The sequence below is a fragment of the Belonocnema kinseyi genome, chromosome 2, assembly GCF_010883055.1.
Source record: "Belonocnema kinseyi isolate 2016_QV_RU_SX_M_011 chromosome 2, B_treatae_v1, whole genome shotgun sequence".
Lineage (NCBI taxonomy): Eukaryota > Metazoa > Arthropoda > Insecta > Hymenoptera > Cynipidae > Belonocnema > Belonocnema kinseyi.
The window spans coordinates 128453723-128477138 of record NC_046658.1 but is presented as its reverse complement, the minus strand read 5'-3'; the positions used below and the strand labels follow the sequence as shown (position 1 = coordinate 128477138).

The window sequence follows — 23416 nt, the reverse complement described above, 5'->3', positions numbered from 1 at the left end:
TGACTAAGAATGTTATTTCACTCGACCCTGAAGCTTTAACCGGATTAAAATAAGAAGATTAATACTAAACTTTAACTAAAAGGATAAAGAATAAAAGAAAAAGCATTTTGTGTCATTAAATGCACAAAGAATACTTTTTGGCAATAAAGATTGTTTAAAAATGTCGTAAGATTTATCAATCAGTTATGAATGTTGATAAAATTATTATCTAGTTTAGTTAAAAGGACTGTCGTTAGAAAAAAGTAAATTGATTATAGACGAATATCCAAAGAATGTATTTGTTTTTTAAATAGATTTAAATAATCACACATTTTATCAATTAATTATAAATTTTTCTGAAATTATCCGGCTGCTTTCTATTAAAAGAACTTACATAAAAAATGGCGAATTCTTCTTTTGAGAAATACCCAAATAATGCGTTTGTTTATTGCATTTGTTTAAAAAATGATAAAATTGATCAAAAAGATCTGAATATTGCCAAATTTATCAAGAAATTTCCTATTAATAGGACGAAAATTGAAAAAGAAGAATTTTTTCGTTAAAGAATGCCCGAGTAATGTATTTTTTACATAAATTTGTTTACAATATTAACAATAATCATCTTAAGAAAATTTGTCTCCGTTAGAATATTGTTTCCATCCAAATTTTTTAAACACAGATTGGAAAAAGTCAAATGATTGAAAATGGTAAAATAGACATTTTAAACAAATAATTTGTTCATAAATGTTTTGTTCTGTTTATAATATAACAAAAATCCTCAACTAATGTTACTCTATGAAATGGTGATTTTAACCATTTTCCTAGTAATCACGAGCACCGATAGACTTGAATAAAAAAAATTACCATTTTTTCGGCATACTTATTTATTTATAAAAAACTTATGAAATTAAATAAGAAATCAGGTTCGACAACACTCTGAAAAATTGTTTCAGTCTTTTTTTTCTAATTTCTTAAGTCAAAATTGCTCAATACTTGTCAGGAATACGTTTTTTAACCAAAAAAGTAATTTTTACACATTTGCACAAGGGGCGGTAAAACACTATTAAATTTTTATTTTTTAGGCCACACTATTTTATTGTTTATTTCAATTCGAAAAGTCTAATGATTAACTTTTTGTATTGCCTTAGAGTATAGGATATAATTATACATTTTTTTCGTTCAGCGTTTCTTTAAATTTTCAAAATACAAATGTTTATTTTTTCGGCTTCAATACAAAATATTTAATTTATTAAATAAATATAATCGTGTGTAATGTTTAATTTCGTAGAATCGCTAGGGTCTGAAAAAAATTAATTTGATGAATATCATACTATATTAACAACAAAACGTTTTAGAATGCAGCTAGGATGGTGATAAGTGATTGGTGGTTGGTGTGATTTGGAGAACGACTAATTGTGAGAACGTTAAGAAGAATTTTGTTTTTGGTATTCGCACCGTCTTGACGTAGTTGACGGTCTCGGCAGTAGCTTCGGTGAGGGCTCTTCTTAGCCTGGATCGGCGAACCTGAGCAAGAGTACGTGGGCAGAGGAGGACGCCCTGGACACCGGAACCAGATGCAGAAGCGGTACCACAACCGGAACCAGATCTGGGTACCGGCGGAGGCGGAGTCGTTGCAGTCGTGGTAGGCGACGATTTGCACCACCAAGGAAACTGAGTGTTTTATTTTTTTTTATCACGATCAGTATTTTTTTTTCTCCTTTAACAATGTACAATATTTCTAACTACCTAACTAACCTAATATTCATATCTATCTATAGATTTAAGCTGAACCTTGCTTGGTCATCTTAACTCACTTTTAAAGATGGCATTTCAGACTTCACAGAGTGATTTTTCAGGAAAATTGAGAAATAATAAAGGAATAAATTATTTAGAATGAATTTAATGCAGGGGAGACCTACCCGAAAAGTATGACAGGTCTTTCCAGCTAGGAGAAATATACTCTAAGTCCAGATGGTGCATTGCCATCCCCACTTCTCTCTGCTCAGCCGAGAGAGATTTTTGAATTATAATAAGAAGTGGAGAGTGCAGGTGGAAAATTCACATCTGGTATTTAAGTAGTTTCGATGAAAATTCTTTAAATTTTTCCTAGCTGAAGAGGCCCGCAGTAGACAATAAACATACTGTAGAGAATTATTCATTATAAGTACAAATATACGGAGAATAATTTATTAAAATTTTAATATATTAAGACGTATAGTAACTTCACTATTAATTTTATAAAATTAATAATTTTACGTACATTATTATTTTAAATCAATGATTATCTTTTTTATTTCATTTTATTTTTGATATTCATTTTGATATTATAACTTATGGGAGAAGCTCAAGATTTTCAATAAAAATATATTGCACTTTCAATAACATAGTTAAATTTTCTACCAAAAGAGATGAATTTGAAACGACAATGAATATGAATTTTCCGAAAAGTTTTTGAATTTTAAAACTAACAAATTTTTATTTTAACCTAAAATAGTTACATCTTTAACTAACTAGTTGAATCTTTAAGTCCAATGACGAATATTTTAGAAGCCATTTAAATTTTCTACTATGAATATTTCTACCAAAAGCACGAATTTTCTACCTAAGAGAAATAAATTTCCAAACAAAAAGAGAAATTTCTTACAAAACAGGTCAACTATTAAACAAAAAGGATAATTTCTTAACCAAATAATTAAATATTCAACTAAGCGGTCAAAGCCATAAGCGAGAAAAATTAAACTTGAACCAAAAACAGTTACCTGTTTGACCAATTATTGCAATTTTTAAACAGAAAATTAGAAATGATCAGGAGACAGTTCAGCTTTAAATCCAAAAGGACGAATAAAGGAACATTCAAGCCCTCAACCAAAAAAGAAGACTTTTAAGCACAATACTTGAATTTTTAACAAAATAGTTGCATTTTTCACTTCTTCTTTATTCATAATGTGTCCCCTAAGGGTATACATGAAATATTTGATATGATATCGAAGAGATTTTCAGTTTGAATAAACTGCAGTTGAATTTAATCAAACAGTTGCATTCTAAACCAAAAAGATAACATTTATACAAAAAGAGATAAATTTCGAACCAAAAAGACAAATTTTCGATAAAAGAGTTAAATTTTTGACCAAGAAATATTTGGCAGAAAAAAGTGAAAAAATATAACTAAATTTTTAAATTTTTAAGCCAAAAACATTAAGCTCCAACCAATAGTTATATTTTGAAACCAAAAAGCGAATATTCTGGATTTTCCACCCAAAAATGAAATGTTTAAATTTACAGTTAGGAGTTTAATTTAAAAACAAAAACTACTTTTTAACAAAAAAGTTAAACTTTAGCCAAGAATTAAATTTTATACCATTTTCTACCATTTCCTCCCAAAACTTGAATAGTTGAATTTACAGTCAGAAATTAATTTTTTTTTTAACAACTAATTTTTAAAAACAAAGGTTCAACTACCAACCAAGCAATTGAATTTTCTACCAAATATGATTTGTGAGGCCACAAACAAAAAAAATTATAAATCAAGAAAAATTCAATCATTAACAAAGCAGGTACATATTTTACCAAAAGAATGAATTTAAGACAAAGAAATTTGACTTTTAACTTAGTAGTTTAATTTTTCACAATAAAAGATAAATTCTTAAAGAAAAATTTCAGAGTAGAATTCTCGATTAAGACCGATCAATTTACAATAAGTAGAGAAATACATAAATGTCCAGTAAAGAATTGATAAATTTACTTATTCCAATATTTCATTTTAATTATTTTCAAAAAATAAAAGAAGAAGCAAATACAAAAAATAGTACAATTTTTAGATAAAATAATTATTTTTTTAAGTAGTTCAACTTTCAATGAAGTAATAGAACTTTCGCCCAGAAGAGATCACTTTTAAAGAAAATAGTTAATTTTGCAACAAATGAATTAAATTTTTGACCAAATGTTGAGTATAATTTTTAACCAAAACCAGAAAAAAAGAAAGTTTCTAAAAAAAAGGGGAATATAAAAATTCTTTGAAAAGGGGGAAAGAGTGGATATTTAATTCATAATGAATGACTTGTAGAAAAAGAAAAAAAAGGAGAGCCTTAAATAGAATTTTGAGGTCAAGGTATTTAATTTTCGTGGGTTTTTTTAGCCTTGGGCAATAACCTTTAAAGTCCACCGTACTTTCTTCCTCGGACGAAAAGCCAAGTGAGTGTAGGATAATTTATTGAAGGTGTGAGAAGAGGGGAGTGAGTAAAGTGATTGTGGGTGGGGATCGGAAATTGAAAATGAGAAGAAAGTATAAAAAGAAAGTAGGAGAGAAAAGGAATGTATAGAATAAATTATAAGATAGCATCGGAGAGGGCAAAAGCGGATAGGATGAAATAAGACAGAATAGAATATCATCTAATCTATGCCGTCCTACTCCATCCTATCTGATCCTTTCCTATTCGATGCTATTTTGTAATTTCTTCTCTAGTATCAGATACTAAGAATGATAATATTATAAGATAATAAGAGAAAAGATAAAAGAGAATAATATAACAGACAAGACCTCTTATCTTTTAATATCTTCTAGAGAGAGAAGAGAAAATAAGGATGAGGACCAAAGGTAGGAAAACTGAGGAAGGAGTAGTTAGTGAGTAAAGAGGAATGGGGGAAGATGTGAAAGAGGAGAACTAAAGTAGGGAAGGGAAAGCCAGGGATGGAAGATAAAGTAAGTGAGTGATATAGTATATGAGGAGAGAGGTGCAGGATATGAGATAAAAGTAGAGAAGCAATGTAGAACAGAAGAGTGAAAGTAGATGACAGGATTTAAAGATAAAATAGTAACGAAAAGGATTGGCTAGGGCTGGGTGGAGGGGGAGAGAAGATTCGGGAAAGGTTATGAGGATGGTGAGAATATATAGGTAAAGTGAGCGGAGGGAAAGTAGTGGAGGATATAATAAGGGAGAAGTATTGGAGGGAAGGCAAGTAGGATATGAGATAAAAGTAAATAAACAATGTAGAAGAAGAGAGGAAAAGAAGATGACAGGTTTTTATGATAGAATAATAACGGATAGAGTTGAATAGGATATGATAAAAGAGAATAGAAATTTTTGAGAGGGGATGAGGATGGTGAAGAAAGGTAGGTAAAGTGATTAAGAGATAGCAAGAGAGTTTATGGAGAGTAGGAAAGGATACAATAAGGGAGAAGTATTAGAAGAGAGACGAGTAGGATATGAGGTAGAAGTAGAAGACGGACGTAGGAAAGAAGTGGGGAGAGAAGAGAGGGGATTTTAAGATAGGATTGGATAGGAGCAGATCGAAAAGAACAGAGTAGGATGGAAGATAGAAAGTAAGAGAAAATGGCGATAGAATGGAGAGGTCGGAGAAGCGAGGGAGGGGAAGTAAGTGAGTAGAGATAAAGTAGAGAAGAGTAATACAAGTGAATGAGAAATTTGGGTGTGAAGAGAATATTGGAGATCAGAAAGGAAGTGAATGAGGACGGATGTATAGAATCGGAGGAAAATATAATAAGAGATGGAAGTAGGAGAGAGAAGAAGGAGATACGAGGGAATGTAGGGGTGGGTATTATAAGGTAGGATAGAGCATAGTTTAACTAATTTTTTTAACATTAAATATAGATAATAAATTCTATTTTAGAAAAGATAAGAACAGACTTTAGAAATTCAATTTTGTTTATAAACTGTTTTAAAACAATATTCGTTGTGTATTAAGGTTTATAAGCATAGGCGAGCCTTTTAATTAAAAAATTGAAAATTATACTAAGAAGCTTTAAGAAAAACAGGGCATCTAATTATATCTTGCGAAATTATAATATTTTTATGTCTTTTTAAAAGGAGAAAATATGATTTTCCCATCAATAAAATTTGGAAACTAAAATTTTTTTATTAAAATAACTTTTTTTTTATCGAACTGTTCTTATAGCTTCTTACTATTTAAATTATAGCTTCTTCCCTCAGAATAAAATGATTTTATCCCGCTTAAACTTATTTAATTAAAAACTTCAATTATGTATTGTATTATCTGTTTGAAATAAAGTTATTTAAATATATTTTCCCATACGATTCATGACAAAATTAAAAAATATTTTGAAAGATTTAACTAGTGTCAAAATTAATCTAGAAAATTGAAAGATATTACAAAACGTTAGAAGTTTGCAAGAAATTTAATATATTTTAAAACTTTAGGAAACCTTTCCAAGTTTTAACATATTCTTCATCTCCTTAAAACTTATGATGTGCCAGAATATATTTTTAAATAATTCAAAATTTAAAAAAATTTTCTCAAGTCCTTCAAACTCAAGTAAATGTTCGAAAAAACGTTTAAATTTACTGTCTAGATTTTTTCGACAGTTTTGTGAATCTTACAAAATTTTTCAAAATCTGATTAGAAGTTTTTTTTCTTAACTTTTTTTTAATATTTCAGATTGTGTTTTTTACCCTTTTGAAAATGTTTTGAAATTTCTTTAAAACTTAATTAATGTCCTTTTGAAATTGATTCGTTTAAAAAAAAAGTGATTTGAGATTTTCCTACGATTCTCAGGAAAATTATATTATTTTCTTGAAATCTTTGCAAATTCTTAAAAGCTTGTAATTGATTTTTAATCTTGAAAAATATACATTTTCTTTGAAATTTTTATGAAATATTTTCAAAATTTGAATAATTTTAGAATCTTTTTGAAACTTTTCAATTTGCAAAATAGCTTTTGATATTGTTCGAATCTCTCCTAAAAGCTTTTGAAAATTCTGCAAGAGTTTCTAAAACTTCTAAGTATCTTTTCAAAATATTCAAATTTTCCGTAATTTTTTTTTTTTTTTGATTCTGCAAAACTAGAAATATTGCCTTAAAATAGTCCATATAATTTTTGTATAAGATTGAAAATCTTTTAAAATATTTGAAATTTTCTTAGAAATTCTTTTTAAATTAATTTTTCAACGTAAAAAATTATATTAGATCTTTTTAAAACTTTGAATTTTTTCTTAAAGTTACTTAAATTTCTTCTAAAATTTCGAAATCTTGCAAAATTGGAAATTTGGGAATATTTTATTTAAACGTTTCTCTCTCTTAATTAAAGAAGTGTTTCCGCTGAGAATTCAACTATTCTATTCAAATTGTTCTCGTTTTTTTTTTCAAATGCGTCTGTACGCTTAAAAATTAACTTATTACGGTTAAAAATTGAACTATCTTATTAAAATTTGACCCAATTTGTTTAAAATGCTTTTTTTGTAGTTTTAAATTTATCATTTTAATTGAAAGTGCATTGCTTTGCTGGAAAATTGTTTTTCTTGTGCGCAAAGTTTCATCGTTAAACTTTTGATTAAATATTTATACTTTAGTTGAAAATTTAACATTTTTTTACAAACTTATGGATTTGATTGAAAATTTTTCTATTGTGTTACAAACTCTTTTTTTTCAGAGCACAAATTTTTTTTTGTTCTAAAAATTAATCTGCTCTAACTGAAGATTGCAGTATTTTGTTAAGATTGTGGGGTTTCGGGTGATTTCAAATATTTTTTATTACAAAAGGTACTTTTCGGTTCAAATGCAAACTATTACATATATATTTTTTTTCGAAAATTCATCTTCTTTGAAATGTTTTCTTTTAGGAAAAAGAGATTCAAAAGACAATTATTAGATATATAGAAAATAAGGAAGCTCTTTTTTAAGTTCATTTAGCTTATTTATACTATCATTATAATTATTAGTATTCAATTAGGTTCCACTCTTTGACTAAAAATCTATTTTTTTGTGAAAAATTAAAATTTTATCTAAAACTTAATAATTTTCGCTTGAATATTCGAAAAATTAGTTGAAAATGGTTGTTTTTGTTAAAAATGATTTTTTTGAGAAACTTAAATTATTCCCCTCGGTGGAAAATTAATCTTTTTTAGTTTGAAAATTTAACTATTTGGGTAAAAATGTATGTAACTTTAAAAAAAGTTTGTCTTTTTTAGCAGAAATTTAATCTTCTGCGTAAAAAATTCGACTATTTAAATAAAAGTTTCTGAATTTACTCAAAACGTCGTCATTTTACATTAAAAGTTAATTTTATTCGTTTAAAATCAATCAGTTTGGTCGAAAATTTAACTATTTGATTGACTCAAAAGTCGTTTTTCGTTTAAAGTTTAACTCTTATTGAAAATTTTTATCTTTAAATTAAAAATTCGTCTCCTTTGGTGAAAATTTAATGATTTCTGGATAAAAATTAAACTTTTTGGGTAACTTAAATCTATTTTGGTTGAGAATTCAACTATTTTGTTAAAAATTCTTGTTTTTTTTTTTAATTCACCTTTTTCTTTTGATAAAAACCTATTCTTTGTTAACATATTAACTATTAATTTTTTTTAAATCATCTTCTCTAGGGGAAAATTCAACTACTTGGTTTAAAGTTAAACAACTTTTTTAATTTATAAGAAATCCACAAATCACACGGATTTAAAAAGGAGATAATTCTTTAGTTAGAAAAATGGTAAAAAATGCATTTTTAAAACAGATTTACAAGTTTTTTATATTAAAAAAATTGTCGACAAAAATGTTACAACAAGCTAATGCGCGTCATCAGATTCAAAAAGAATTTTTTTTCAAATAAAATGAATCACCTGAGTGTAGATGAATAACCAAAACACAAGACTGGCAATCTAGAATCTGATAAATGGGAATTTACATATTATCGATTTTCTTAAAAAATAGTGCAACTCGAAAAAAAACCTCTGAAGAACAACGATCATAAAAATAAAAGGGGCCTGACTTCGCGGCTTATTCTTGCTTTCTTCTTCCAATTCGGAAGAGGGAATAAAAAGCACCATTAAAAGTTTTTTAAGAAGTTTAAATTATCAAATCAGGAGTCCATCAAACTACTTTCGATTCTTTCTCAAGTCCATTACCGGACCTACTTTATAACCTGGAAATATCGGAGTAAGCGGAAACTTCGTAATTTCAGAAATATCGTTTGTGAATTATTCTCTAGAGATCCTGAAGGAAAGAGCGAATTAGATGTAGAGAGATTGGGGTTAGCAAGTTCCATGAATTTTTAAATTAGATTCGCTTAATCTTTGCTTTTATGATCTTTGCATCAAAAAATTATACCGAACAATTTTGTTGTAATTTTTTATAATATTGCTTTTAATTTCAGGAAAATATTTTCTTCTGAAGTAAAGCTTTAGATATTGTTTCCGAGAAATTGAAGTTGAGGTTCTAGTGTTATAGGTGTTCGGAATGCAAATTTTCAATAAATAATTGCTGAAACATTTTTTTACAGGGCGAGAAATCTTGTTACTTTAACCAGATCAATGAAAGTTGCTGAAATATTCTCAAAAAACATGAAATAACTGCAAAAATTACGATTAATTACTTTGTATTTTGTTGCCCAATTTCATGCAGTTTTAAGACATAAGAAGATCAATCACATGGTCACCTGATTATGAATTTTATTCATTTCTAAAACATAAGGCGATCAATCACAATGTCATTTCTTACTAAACCCATGCGTTCATAAGGCATAAGACGATATTTCACATTGTTATTTGTTTCTGAATTTCATGTGGTTATGAAATGTGAGAGGATCACTCACATTTCAATTTGTTTCTGAATTTCAGGAAATTCTAAAACATGAGATGATCACTCATATTTCATTAGTTTCTGAATTTTATACGGCTCTAAAACATAAGAAGATCAATCAAATCATTACGTGATTATGAATTCCATTTATTTTTGAAACATTAGGTGATCAATCACATTGTCATTTGTTACGAAACGCATGCATTCCTAAGGCATTAGACGATCTCTCACATTGTTACTTGTTTCTGAATTTTATGCAGTTCTGAAATATAAACAGATCACTCACATTTCTATTTTTTATTGAATTTCATGCAGTTATAAAACCTAAGGCGATCAATAATAGTGATATTTGCATGAATCTCATGCAGTTCTAAAACATAAGAGGATCAATTACTTTTTGCTTGCTTATTAATTTAACACAGTTCTAAAACTTAAAGCGATCAGTCACATTATCGTTTTTTTGTTGTATTTTATGCAGTTCTAAAACATAAAGCAATCAATCAAATTGTAACTTGTTAATGAATCACATTCAGTTCTGAAAAATAAGTCGATCAATCATATTGTTATTTGTTTCTGAATTGCATGCAGTTTTAAAACATAAGCCGATCAATCACATAGTTATTTTTTTTATTCATGTAGATAGAAGCAAATGACAGTCTGATTGATCACCTTAAGTTTTAGAACGGTCACACATTAAGAAACAAGTAAGAATGTAATTTATAATCTTATGTTTCACAACTGTATGTATTTTAGAAATAAAAAAAATGTGATTGATCGTCCGATGTTTTTACAACTACACGAAATTAAAGAACAAATGGCTATCTGAGCGATTGGCCTATGTTTCGGAGTTTCATGAGATTGAGAATGGAATGCAATGTTAGCAATTACTAATGTTTAAGACCTGCCTAAAATTCAAAAGCAAATTTCAATGTGAGTGATCATCTCATATCTTATAAGTACATCAAATTCTAAAACAAATGACAAAATGGAAGATTGTCTTCTTTTTCAGAACTGTATAAAATTCATAAAGAAGTAACCATGTGATTGACCATCTTTTGTTTCACAGCGATATGAAATATAGAAAAGAATATAATGTAAGTAATGATCTTACGTTTTTATAATTGCATAACATTTATAAACAAGTAATAATGTGATTGCTCGTCTCATGTTTTAAAAATGTATGAAATTCAGAAAGGGATGACATGTAAGGGATCGTCTTCTGTTCTAGCACTGCATGAGATTAAAAACAAGTGACAGTGTGAGTGATCGCCTTATGTTTAATAACTCTATGAAATTCAGAAAAAAGTAACAATTTGATCATCTTATGTTTCACAACTTTATGGAAGTCAGCAACAAGTAAAATGCGAGTGAGCGTCTTATGTTTTTATAACTGCACGCAATTCAGAAAGAAAAGAAATGTGATTGATCAGCTTATATTTCAGAAATGCGTGGAATTAAGAAAAAAAATGGAATGTGAGCAACTAGTTATGTTTTAGAACTGCATAAACTTCAGAAACAAATGACAATGTGAAAGACTTTTTTATGTTTCAGAACTGTATAAAATTCATAAACAAGTAACAATGTAATTGGTCATCTTTCGTTTCACAACAGTATAAATATGAGAAAGGAATGAAATATGAGTGATCGTGTCACGTTCTTATGGCTGCATCAAAGTCAGAAAAAAATAGCAATGTGATTGATCGTCGTATGTTTTGAAACTGTATAAAATTCAGAAACTTATAAAAGGTACAGAATGATCCTATATACTAGAAATGTATGAAATTGAAAAAAGTGACAGTGTGATTAATGATCTTATGTTTCAATACTGTATGGAACTTAGAAACGTATGAAATATGAGTAATCGTCTTCTGGTTGTATATCTGAACAAATTCAAGAAATAAAGGACAATGTGGGTGATCGGCTTATGTATTAGAACTGCATCAAATTAAAAAGCAAACGAAATGTGAACGATCGTCTTATACATCAGAACAGAATAAGGTTCAGAAATAAATGAAAATATCAGTGATTGTCTCATGTTTTAGAACTGTAGAATTCGTAGACAAGTAGCAATGTGATTGATCATCTTTTGTTTCACAACGGTACGAAATTCAGAAAGAAATTAAATGTGAGTGATCGTCTTGCGTTTTTATAATTAGAAAAAATTTATAAATAAGTATTAATGCGATTGATGGTCCAACGTTCCACAACTGTATAAATTTTAGAAACAAATGAAATTTGAGGATCACCTTATGTTCTAGGACTGCATGGCATTAAAAGAAAATAAGTAACAATGTTATTGATCGCCTTATCTTTCATATATGTATACAATTTATAATAAAGTAACAATATCATAGATCGTTTTATATTTTACAACTTTATGAAATTCAAAAACAAGTGAAATGTGAGGGATCGTCTTATGTTCCCCAATTTGAAATATGATGCCAAGAATGGTATCAAATACAGTTTATCTTAAATTAAATAGAAGTGTACCAATTTTTCAAGACATTTTAGAAGCGGATGATCCAAATAAATTTTTTTTTAAGTTTGTGTGAATTTTTTGCACCTCTTCTAGTTTTTCAGAATATTTCATACACCGTTAAAGATATCGCTAAAGTAAGATGATAGATTCGTAAATTGCGTTAAAAGCGCATCGACTTGTTCTGTGGTCAGAGCGGAAAACCATTTTTTGCGTTCACAAAAAATGTTTAAACTATTTTTTAATAATAAATTTTAATTAAATATATCTATTTAACTAGGACTTATAGAAACAAAGGTAAAACCGGTTTGTGTTTAGCATTAAAAAATACTTTGGAGATTATATGTAGCATTAAACAAGGACATAGGCCATTTTTGTTGATCAGTGTAATCAGATGATAATTCATTGTTGATAATTTCTTTTTAACGATTACATTTTCGTAGATTTGAGGCCCCTCGGTTTTTTAAAAAAGATTTTACAAAAAGTAAAACACAGGAGTGTATTCAATGGCTTCTTCATTTACATATAAATTGTAAAAGTAACTTGCAAATAAGATTTCCCTTTTTAGGTATTCCGACTCCAATAAAGTTTTTAGTAGAAATGTAATTTACAGACTTGACACTCTCCAGCTATTTCTTTCTTTTTTTCTTCTTTTTAAAGAATTTCTCTTTTTTCCCTGCTGTGAAGAAACTTTCCCCTTTTCTTATTTTTCTGCTTGAATGCGAACTGAATTAATAAAACGCATTAAGAAAGTCCAACTCTATTCGATGAAAAGTTGACTCACTTAGGGTTGAAAAGTTTACTGTAAGATTTTTAGATCAAATTGATTTTTTTTCTTTAAAATTGGACTATTTGATTTTAAATCTAATTCCTTTGTTAAAGATAAAAACATTTCGTTAAAAAGTCAGCCTCATGGTAAATAATTAATCCGTTCAGCTAAAAGTTCATCTTCGGGGACAGAAAATTTCCTTTCGTATGGAAAATTGGTCGTTTTTATCGAGAAGATAACTTTCTTGGCTGAAAATTAACTTTTTAGCTAGAAAACTCGTCCTGAAAAATTAAACATTATTGCGTAGAAGAGTCATCTTCCTTGGTTAAAATTGAAGTATTTCGATTAAAATTCAATTTTTTCTTGAAAATCCCACTTTTCTGGTCAAATATTCAACTGTACGACACAAAATTCTTCTGTCTGTTTCAAATATTTTTCGAACATTATTATTATAATCTTAGCCTTCTTTTTTGATGGAAAGTTCTATGATTATATTTTTAATGAAAAATTCAACTCTTCTAGTTAAAAAATCAATTATTATTTTTAAAAGTTATATATTTACTGTCAAAAATACAAATTTCGTTTCATTAAACATTTGCCTTTTTTCGATAGAAAATTCGTCTTTTTGTTATGAAAAGTCATCTTTTTAAATTAAAAATGAATCATTAGCTGCAAATTAACTTTTTGAAAAATTCATCTGTTTGCCTTAAAAATGTCATTACTTGGTTTCAAATTTAAATATTTTGCTTAAAATTTTCCCTCTTTTGCTTCAAACCTTAATGATTTTTTTTAAAGTAACAATGTTCATAACATATTTGAACTTTAGTTTAAAACCTGAAGTCTTTTGTTGCAAATTTTTTTTCTACTTTAACTGTTTTTATTGAAAATTGAAGTTGTTTGTAGAAATAAAAAAGAATACGTTTTGTTAAAGATTCATCTGTTTAGTTGAGAATTCAAATAATTTGTTGAAAATTCATTTTTTTTACTGAAGATTCATTTCTTTGGTTCCAAAATTAACTGTTTTTTAAAAATTCATTTTTTTATTGAAAATCTTTTTTTGTTGTTGAAAATTTAAGTATTTATTCAAATACTTTTAACTTAAAACTTTTAATAATAAACTTATTAAATAAAAATAATAATAATAATTATATATATAATAATAAAATGAAAATAATAACTTAATACTTTTAATAAATTTATTTATATATCTTGGAAATTCGTTGTCCTTTTTGGGTTTAACTTTATATATTTGAAAATTAAATAATTTTTTTGTAGAAATATCAAAAATTACACGTTTAGTTAAGGATTCATCTTTTTTGGTTGAGAATTAAACTCGTTTGTTAAGAAAATTCATTTTTTTCTGATGTTGCAGTATAATTTTGCAACTGAAAATTCAATTATTCAGTTTAAAATGTATAATTTCGGATCAAAAATGCAATTAATTCATTAAAAATTGGTATTTTTTAAAATTAATTTCACATCTCAAAAGTTAACTATTACCATTTATTGTTGAGAATTCATCTTTTTTGTTTGGAACTTCAACTACTTGTTTCAATGTTTAAAAACTTTGTTGAAAATAAATTCTTTAGGGTAAATTTGACTGTTTTTTTTTAAGTTAAATTTTTTGTTACTATCGCTTAATAGAGGTTTTGTTATGGATTAACCTTTCTCTAGCTGACAATTTAACTAGTTTATTAAATAGTTTTTTTGTAGTACACTGATCATTCTGGATGAGAATCTAACTATTTTGCAAAAAAATTATTTTTTTTTTTTGGTATAATAATAATTTTTTGGACTCTGGTTAAAGAATTTATCTCTTTTTCCTGGTTCTAAATAATTTTTTTAAAGGGAAAATTCAACTGTTGAGGTTGCTAAAATTTGACTCTTTTTGTTGAAATATAAACTAATATTTAAAAAAAATTAATTCTAAATTTTAAATAGAAAATAAATGATAAGATTCAACTAGTTGGGTAAAAACTCTGCCGTATAATTAAAAATTATTCTATTTTGGTTACGGATTGACGTAATTGGTAGAAAAATATTTTCTTTTTGGCTCAGGATTCAACGAATTTGTTTGTTACAGATTCAATTTATATATATATATTATTTTTCTTTTGTTTAAGCTTGGTTTTTTCAACTGAAAATTTAATTATTTGATTCAAAATTACAAAATCGCTGATCATTCATATTTTTTATTGAAAATTTAATTCCTTTTTGGAAAGTTGATCTTCTTAGTTAAAAATTCATCATTTTAGTTCGAGATTCATGCCTTTGGATAAGAATTTAATTATTTAGTTAAAAAATAGTTATTTTGTTCAAAATTTATGTCAACTGATAGAAACTTTATGTTTTTACTGAATTAAAAACGCAAATGTTTTTCTGTGAATTCATTTGTTTTAGTCGAGGATTAATTATTCTGTTTCAAGTCCATATTTTAGACTTAAAAGTTCAACTATTTGGTTGAAAGGGTGGTTGTTCATTTTAAAAGTAATCTCTTTTAGTTGATGATACAAAAAGATGGATTCAGATTTATTTATTTTTTATCGAATTCATGTCTGGTTGAAAATTCAACTATTTTGTAGAATATCGTTTTTTTGAAAACAATTTTCTATTTAAAAAATTCAATCATTTGGTAGGAAATATATATTTTTACTTATAAATTCATCTGATTTTAATTTTTAGAATTCCTGAAAATAAAATCAAGAATCTAACAACCAATTTTGGACAACCTCCATAAAACGTTCCTATTGCAACCTGAAAAAAAAATTTTTCTCTAAGAAAGAATATAAAAAATTTCTTTTTCCTCTTGTGCAAAAATTAAAAAGAGTAAAGAAAAATAAGAAGGCAAAAACAATATCCCATTTCTTCTCTTTTTTATGTATGAGTGCTGAAACGTTGGCAATTATTTTTTTATAGATTCTTTTTATTTTCATTTGCTAATAATACAAATAAAGAAGACGAAAGAAATCAAAAAGAGAAGGAAGGGAATTTGATTGGTTGCCTTCTTATTTTTTTTTTTCCTTTCGTACAAAAGGACAAAGAATTTTTTTTTATTATAATTCCATCTTATTTGTTAAAAAATTTATATATTCTGACGTGAGATGTCAGGAATTGAAAATAATTAGTATTGAATCAAAAAAATATTGTGAGGAATAAGGAACATGCAAATTTTGTTGATCTAAGAAAATATTTTTTGTCCTAAGTAATCGTAGTAGATTAAAGAAACTGGATTTAATTCACTTAATTTCATGTTCTTATAACATACAGAAATTCTATTGGATCACAAAAATATTGCATCCTTCAGTATTTGTGGCAATATTTTCTTGATCCAATGTTAATTTTTTTTGTATATTGATATAAGTTATATTCAAAAGAATTTGTTCCTCTATTATTACCTTATTTTTTCGAAAAATCAGCCTATTTCCTTTAATTTTGGATCATTCCAGGGTGCGAAGTCTGAATTTAGAGAACAAATACATATTGCTTTATTCTTAAGAAAATTGCAAAAACCTGCCTAATTTTTGTTATATAATCCTATTCTACATAACAAAACGTTATACAGTTGCCATCTAATAAAATATATCATCACATTTTCAAGTTTTCTTGCAAAGTTTCAAGTTACGTGTAGGAGGATACTAGTTTGCGATAACATAATACTCGCCGAAGTAATGTCGCGACATGTACGCCAACCGAGAGGGATTTATCAAAACCTCGTGACTTCCAGGATTATATTTGCGAAACAGGATATCCGACAAGACGAAACCGTTTATACGACATCCCGTTGAATTGGGTAGTTTATGCTAAAATTAATGGAAAACAGGCTTCACATGGTGTTGCTCCTGTTAGTCCTTCCACACGATTTCATCCTATTTGTTCACACGAGTCACAGACTAGAACCCTATAAATCAACGCTACTACGAGATAAACTATATCTGTCACTGGATCCGTAATATTCAAGTTAATTGAAACAAAGCTACTTAATTAATTATCCACACGTACTTTTTGTAACTAATTAATCTCTTTTGATAAAAAAATTAGAAAACGTGTGAACGTGCCTCGAATTTATAAACCGATTTTGTCTGTTTCCTTCTATAATACATTAGAGTGACTCATATTTTTTAAAATCATATTTTTTTGGGTAGTGACTAGTATTACGAAATTCCCTGTAAAACCAACCGGTTCAGTATACTGTTATCCTGATGAAGAAACCATAAAACTGCATTTGGATAAAGCCGAGATATTCTATAAAAAGCTCCTAGACGTGTCTCTTCACTGAAAAAATTTTTGATTTGAAGAAACAAGTTTTCTTGAATTCAGCCTATTTTATTTAAACAAATGTTTATTAAATTTGAAAAAACTTCGTCTGAAATAGCACAAGTTTTGTTTTAATCAAGCAAAATAGTTAGATTGTTTTATTATTATATCTTCTTCTAATCGTGTTGTATGATTAGCTAATGTTAGTTAATGTTGAACGAGTAAACATTAATTCAGAAGACATTGAGTTTTGTTGGTGTAACGGTCCATGACAATTACTCTCTTTCCATTACTTCGAAAGAAACCATCTGCATAGTTGATTTGTTTCATTTTTCTATCTTCTTCTAATCATTATGTATATTTAGCTGATGTTAATTCATGTTAACCAGGTAAGAATTGATGCATAAGATGTTGAATTTAGTTGGTACACTGTTCCATGAAAATTTATCTAAATGCATTCCTTTAAAAGAATCCATCTGCATAGTTTGTTTGTTTTAAAATTTCATCTTCTTCCAACCGTGTTGTATGATTAGCTAATGTTAGTTAATGTTGAACGGGAAAAACTTAATTCAGAAGACATTGAGTTTTGTTGGTGTAATGGTCCATGACAATTTCTCTCTTTCCAGTACTTCAAAAGAACCCATCTGCATGGTTGGTTTGTTTCATTTTTGTATCTTCTTCCAACCATTTTGTATGATGAGCTAATCCTAATTCATGTTGACCAGGTAAGAATTAATTTATAAGATGTTGAATTTAGTTGGTATACTGTTTCATGAAAATTTCTCTAACTGCATTCCTTTAAAAGAATCGATCTGCATAGTTTGTTTGTTTTATTATTTTATATTCTGCCAACCGTGTTGTATGATTAGCTAATGTTAGTTAATGTTGAACAGTTAAAAATTAATTCAGAATAATTTGAGTTTTGTTGGCGTAATGGTCCATGACAATTTCTCTCTGTCCAGTACTTCGATAGAATCCATCTGCAGAGTTGGTTTATTTCATTTTTGTATGTTCTTCTAATCATTATGTATAATTAGCTGATTTTAATTCACTTTAATCAGGTGGGAATTAATTTATAAGATGTTATATTTTGTTGGTGTATTGGTCCATAACAATTTTTCTATTTTTAATCCTTAAAGCGACCCATCTGTGTAGTTGATTTGTTTCATTGTTGTACCTTCTTGCAAACTTTATATATGATTGGCTGACGTTATTTAATGTTGATCAGGTAACAAATAATTCAGAGGATGTTGAATTTTGGTGGTTTACAGAATATCAGATATTATATCAACATGGAATGTTCTTACAAGATTTTAAATTTTATCGATATACTTGTCCATGGCAATTTCCTTATTCACAATCCTTTAAAAGACACCACGTCTTTGTTTGTCCCACTTTTCTAATTTTTTCAACCGTGATGTATGATTGACTGATGTTATTTGGTGTTGAAAAAGTAAGAATTAATTGAGAAGATGTTATATTTCGTTGTAATAATGGTCCCTGAAATTTCTATATTTTTTAACCTTTGACAGAACCCGTAGTTGGTTTGTTCCATTGTTGTATCTCCTTTCAATTGTTCTGTACGATTTTTTGATTGTAATTAATGTTGACCAGGAATAATTGTCTGACGTAAATTGGTGTTGATTAATTTAGAATTATTAAAGAAGATGTTTTATTTCTTTGGTATACTGGTCCATGACAAATTCTCCATTTTTCAATCTTTTGAAAGAACCCGCATTTGGCTTGTTCTATTGTTGTATCTCCTTTCAATAGTTTTCTACAAATAGCTAATGTTAATTAATGTTCACCAGGTAATAAATAATTAGGCAGATGTTGCATCTTATTGGCATACAGAATATTAGGTATTATGAGTATATTTAATCAATTTAAAAGATTTTAAATTTTACTGGTATACTTGTCCATGAAAATTTCTTTCTTTTCAATCATTTTAAAGAACTTACCTATATAGATGGTCTGTTCTGCGGTTGTAACTTTGTACAACCATTTTTTATGATTAGCGGATATTTATTTAAGTTAAACAGGTAAGAATTAATTTAAAAGATGTTGCATTTCTTTGGTATAGTATTCCGTGACAATTTTTTCATTTTCAATCTTTTGAAAGAACCCACCTGTATATTTGGTTTGTTCCATTGTTGTATCTTCTTCTAAAAAATTTATACGATTTAGCTGATTTTAGTTAATGTTGACCAGCTAAGAAATAATTAGAAATATTTTTTATTTTGTCGGCATACAGAATATGAACAATTATTAGTATAAGGAATCAATTTACAAGATTAAAATCCAATTTCTATACTTAACCATAACAATTTCTCGATTTCTAATCCTTCAAAAAAACCCATCTGTATAGTTGGTTTGTTTTATTAGTGTCTCTTCTCCAAAACGTTATGTATTATGATCTGATCCGAAATAATTTTTACCAGGTAAGACTTAATTCCGAAGATGTTCAATTTCGACGGTATAATTGCACATGAGATTTTCTCCATTTTGAATCTTTTGAAAGAACCCATCAATATAGTTGGTTTTTTCCATTGTTGTATATCTTCGAAACTTTTTGTACGATGAGCTTATTTTAAATGATGTTGACCAGGTTTGAATTAATGAAGAAAATATAAAGTTCTTTCTTGATCCACAGCTCATAAGATATTTCTGGTATATAGAATAATTGAAAAGATGTTCAGTTTCATTGGTATACTGCTGCATGATAATTTCTCTATTTCCAATACTTTAAAAGCACCAACTGTATAGCTGGTATTTTCGATTGGAGTATCTTCTTGCAAGGTTTTGTTTAGTTAGTAAGTGTTAATCGATCTTGACTACTCAGGAATTTACTTAAAAGAATTATTTTTTACGTGTTTAATATCAATTAACGTCAGATAATTATACAAAATGGTTAAAATAAGATACAATAAATTAACAAACTAACTGTAAAGATGGGTTCTTTCAAAGTATTGAAAATTAACAAACAGTTGTGGAACAGAATACCAACAATATTCGATATCCTATAAATTAATGTTTACCTGAACATCATCAGTTAATATCAGCTAAAAAATTAATATAAATTGAACAATTAATACGTTCAAAATAGAAATAAATTAATCTAAGGGGATTTTCAGAAGATTTGGGATATTTTGGAAGTGATTTTTGTTGTCGCTTTATGTATTACCTATTTTTGAAAACAATTTTCACTAAGAAATGTGCAGACCAAGCAATTTTTCAAAAGTTTAAAGTATTTTTTTTTCAAACTACTATGTTTTATTGACAGTTATGCTTGAATAAATTATATTATCAGTACCTGACGAATTTGTAATTTTGATAAGCAAATTTAATTTTGAAAATGCATAGTTTAACTTATTTTTAACAGCTTCAGTTACTTTCCATTAACGTATATATTTTGTTTAACATATAATTTCATGACAAAGGCCATTGTTATATTCAAATTTTATGAAGAATGCTGCATTTGAGCAATATTTTAGTGTCTGCGGTATCTTTTTTTTAAATGTTTTGTTTGAATGCATAGTTTGAGCAATTTTTAAGAGATTCAGGGACCTTTTTTAAACGAAACTTTTTGGGCTTTTTCATATTAAGCCAATATCAACCAATAACAAATTTCTTCATCAAATTTATTCATGACCATCAAAAATATATTTATTTTTATTTCCTAATATTTGAATATTAGATTAGATTTAATTTAAAATAAACCAATCAATAACTATCCAGAATCCCTCAAAAATCACTTAACATTGTTTCTAATACTAAAACTGTTATGAGAAATTATTTATTTACCATTTTTTGTCAACACTATGTTTAAATATAGTAAATACATTTTTTCTCCGATAGGAGAATTTTCTCAACATATCTCTTAAATATTTATTTGACTTTAATAAAAAAAATATTTTTAAATCGCTTGAAAGTTGTAGGCGGAATTCTACTTCAAATTTTTTTCCATATTTTTCCGCATTGTGCTATGGTTTCCGCAAGGTTGATAATATACTGTTTACATTTCAACAGAATTTTAAGACTCAGACTGTTCGAAATTCCGGAATTCGTGTAGATATGCTACACTTTTGAGCAGATTTATGTTTCTTTATCAGGAATCCTCGAAAATCGCTGTAGATATGCTACTCAGGAGCTAATTATTCGATATTTGATCTTAATTTTTGACAATAATTCTCACAGCTAAATTTGGCTTTTCATACAAGGTTTTACGATATAAAGAACTACTTTTTGATAAAAATTCACTTGTTCAGATATCTGAAAAAATAGTTTTTCTGTGATTGTCACAATCAAAATGATATTATTGATGATTGACTTTAAAATAAAAGATATTGCTTTAATCTTAACTTATAAAAAACATTAATTCAAATGATTTTTGTTTGCAGGTTACCTACAGCGGAAATTGTTAAAACAATCTTTTAAAAAGAAAACATTAAAAAAAATAAATAAATGTATCCAATTATAATTTACTTCTTTCTAAAATTGAAAACAGGCATGACATACGGAATATTTTCCACGAAAGAATAAGACATGATTAACTAAATTGCAATCATTTTTTTTTAAATTGGTAATAAAAAAAGAAGAAAGAAAAAATGTGAGAACAAATTGGAGTATAAGAACCATGGTTTAAATAATTATTTTGTTTGTAAAGTTTAAACTTTTTTTATGAAATTTTTGTATAAGACAAGATAGTATCATTTTAATTCTTAAAATAAATAAAAACTTGTTTTCAGAGATCTAATTTTTAGCATGACAACTACATTAGTGATCACATCAAACAAATTTTGTTTTCAAGAGGAATAATAAATTTATAAACTTTGGATTTTCACTCATTTTTAACTAATGTTCAATTGCTCAAACAATTTTAATTTTTTTGAAGAATTAATTTTCTGTAAAAATCGTAAAACAGGTTCATATTAAAGAAAAAGAGCAGAAACCGATTGCATTGCTAATTTTCCAATATATTTGTATATTTTCGAGTTCAAAGTTCTTCTTTTTGATTGAATCAAAATATTTTCTATTCGAAATTAGCAAATGCCTTGTTTGAAAAATAAATTAATTGGCTTAAAGTAGAACTACCTTGTTAGAATTTTATTTTCTTTGCTCATAAGAATCTATCATTTTATTTGAAACCGTAACTATTTTCTAAAAAAAATTATTTTCTAAAAATTAAGTTGTTTGGTTTGAAATTAATACATTTATTTAAAAATTTTTCTTTTTAATTTAATTCAAATCTTTTTTTATTAAAATTTAATAACTGTTTTGTTTGAAAATAAAATAACTCGATTCAAAGTGCAACATACTTTTTTATTGATTTTTGTTGTTGTTAAAAATCGTTCCTTTTAGTTAAAATCGTAATTATTATTCTGTTAGATTTTTTTCGGCTCGAAAATTAATTGTTTCAACTTCAAAAAAAGTAATTCAAGTAATTTCAAGTAATTCACAAAATTACTTGAAAATTCAACTCTTTTGTTAAAAGCTATTGCATTTAGTTGAAATTTGTTATTGTTGTATAAAACTAATTTTCTTAGTTCAATATTCATCTATTTGTGAAAAAATTGGCTTTACATTAAAATTAACTATTTTGAACTTTAAGTTAACATATTTTTTTATTTTAAACTTCAACTGCTTGTTTGAAAGTTGAAATGTTTGATTAAATGTATACTTTTTCGCTTGGAAATTCGGTTTTTTACAGAAAAATTCAAATATTTTTTTTCAAATTCCAGTTATTTTTTCCTGTTAAAAATAAACTTTTTTGGCAATTTTTAGCCAAATTTTTGTCATAAATGAATACCGAACAAATACTTCTTCGACAATCTTTTAGTCCTGGCTACTAAAATTTGAGGACGAAGGTCTGTTACGATTGACACATACAAAATACAAATACTCTAACAAAATTTTAATTATTTAAAAAATAAAAATTTGTTTTATCAACTAAAAGAAACACATTAACAATTAATTAGTCTTTAAACAGTTTATATTAATTATATAATATTAATTATTTTGATTTATTATGAAACTTATAGCATCTTTAATATATCCTATTCTAAAACATCTACAGGAAATCGATAATTGTTTAAGCAATTAAAAATTAGTTTGTAAAAGGATAATTTTCTTGAGCGTTTTAACAAAACTAGGAAATGAAAAAATGCTTTTCAGTATAAATAAGGGCCACCCTAATGACACAGAAAACATGTACAAATGTTGAAAGAAAAAAATTGATTAAGCATAGTCTAGGTTTATATACGACAAACATGCTTTCATATTTGGAAATCATTACAATTGTGGGTCCGGATGCAATAAGGGCACATAAAATTTTTTCGTGCGAAAACGAAGTCCCCTGGAGGCTTTAGAAAAAATTTTCGAATTTTAATTTT

At 27.1% G+C, this 23416-nt stretch overlaps 1 protein-coding gene across 1 annotated transcript in view; it reads right to left on the bottom strand.

Moving 5' to 3' along the window:
* Positions 1-1341: 1341 nt before the first annotated feature.
* LOC117182985 (small conductance calcium-activated potassium channel protein-like) overlaps positions 1342-23416 on the bottom strand; it is a 57304-nt gene continuing 35229 nt past the window's right edge. Inside the window, exon 3 of the mRNA XM_033376111.1 lies at positions 1342-1650. Coding sequence (XP_033232002.1) covers positions 1342-1650 — 309 coding nt within the window. The remainder of the gene's footprint in view (positions 1651-23416) is intronic.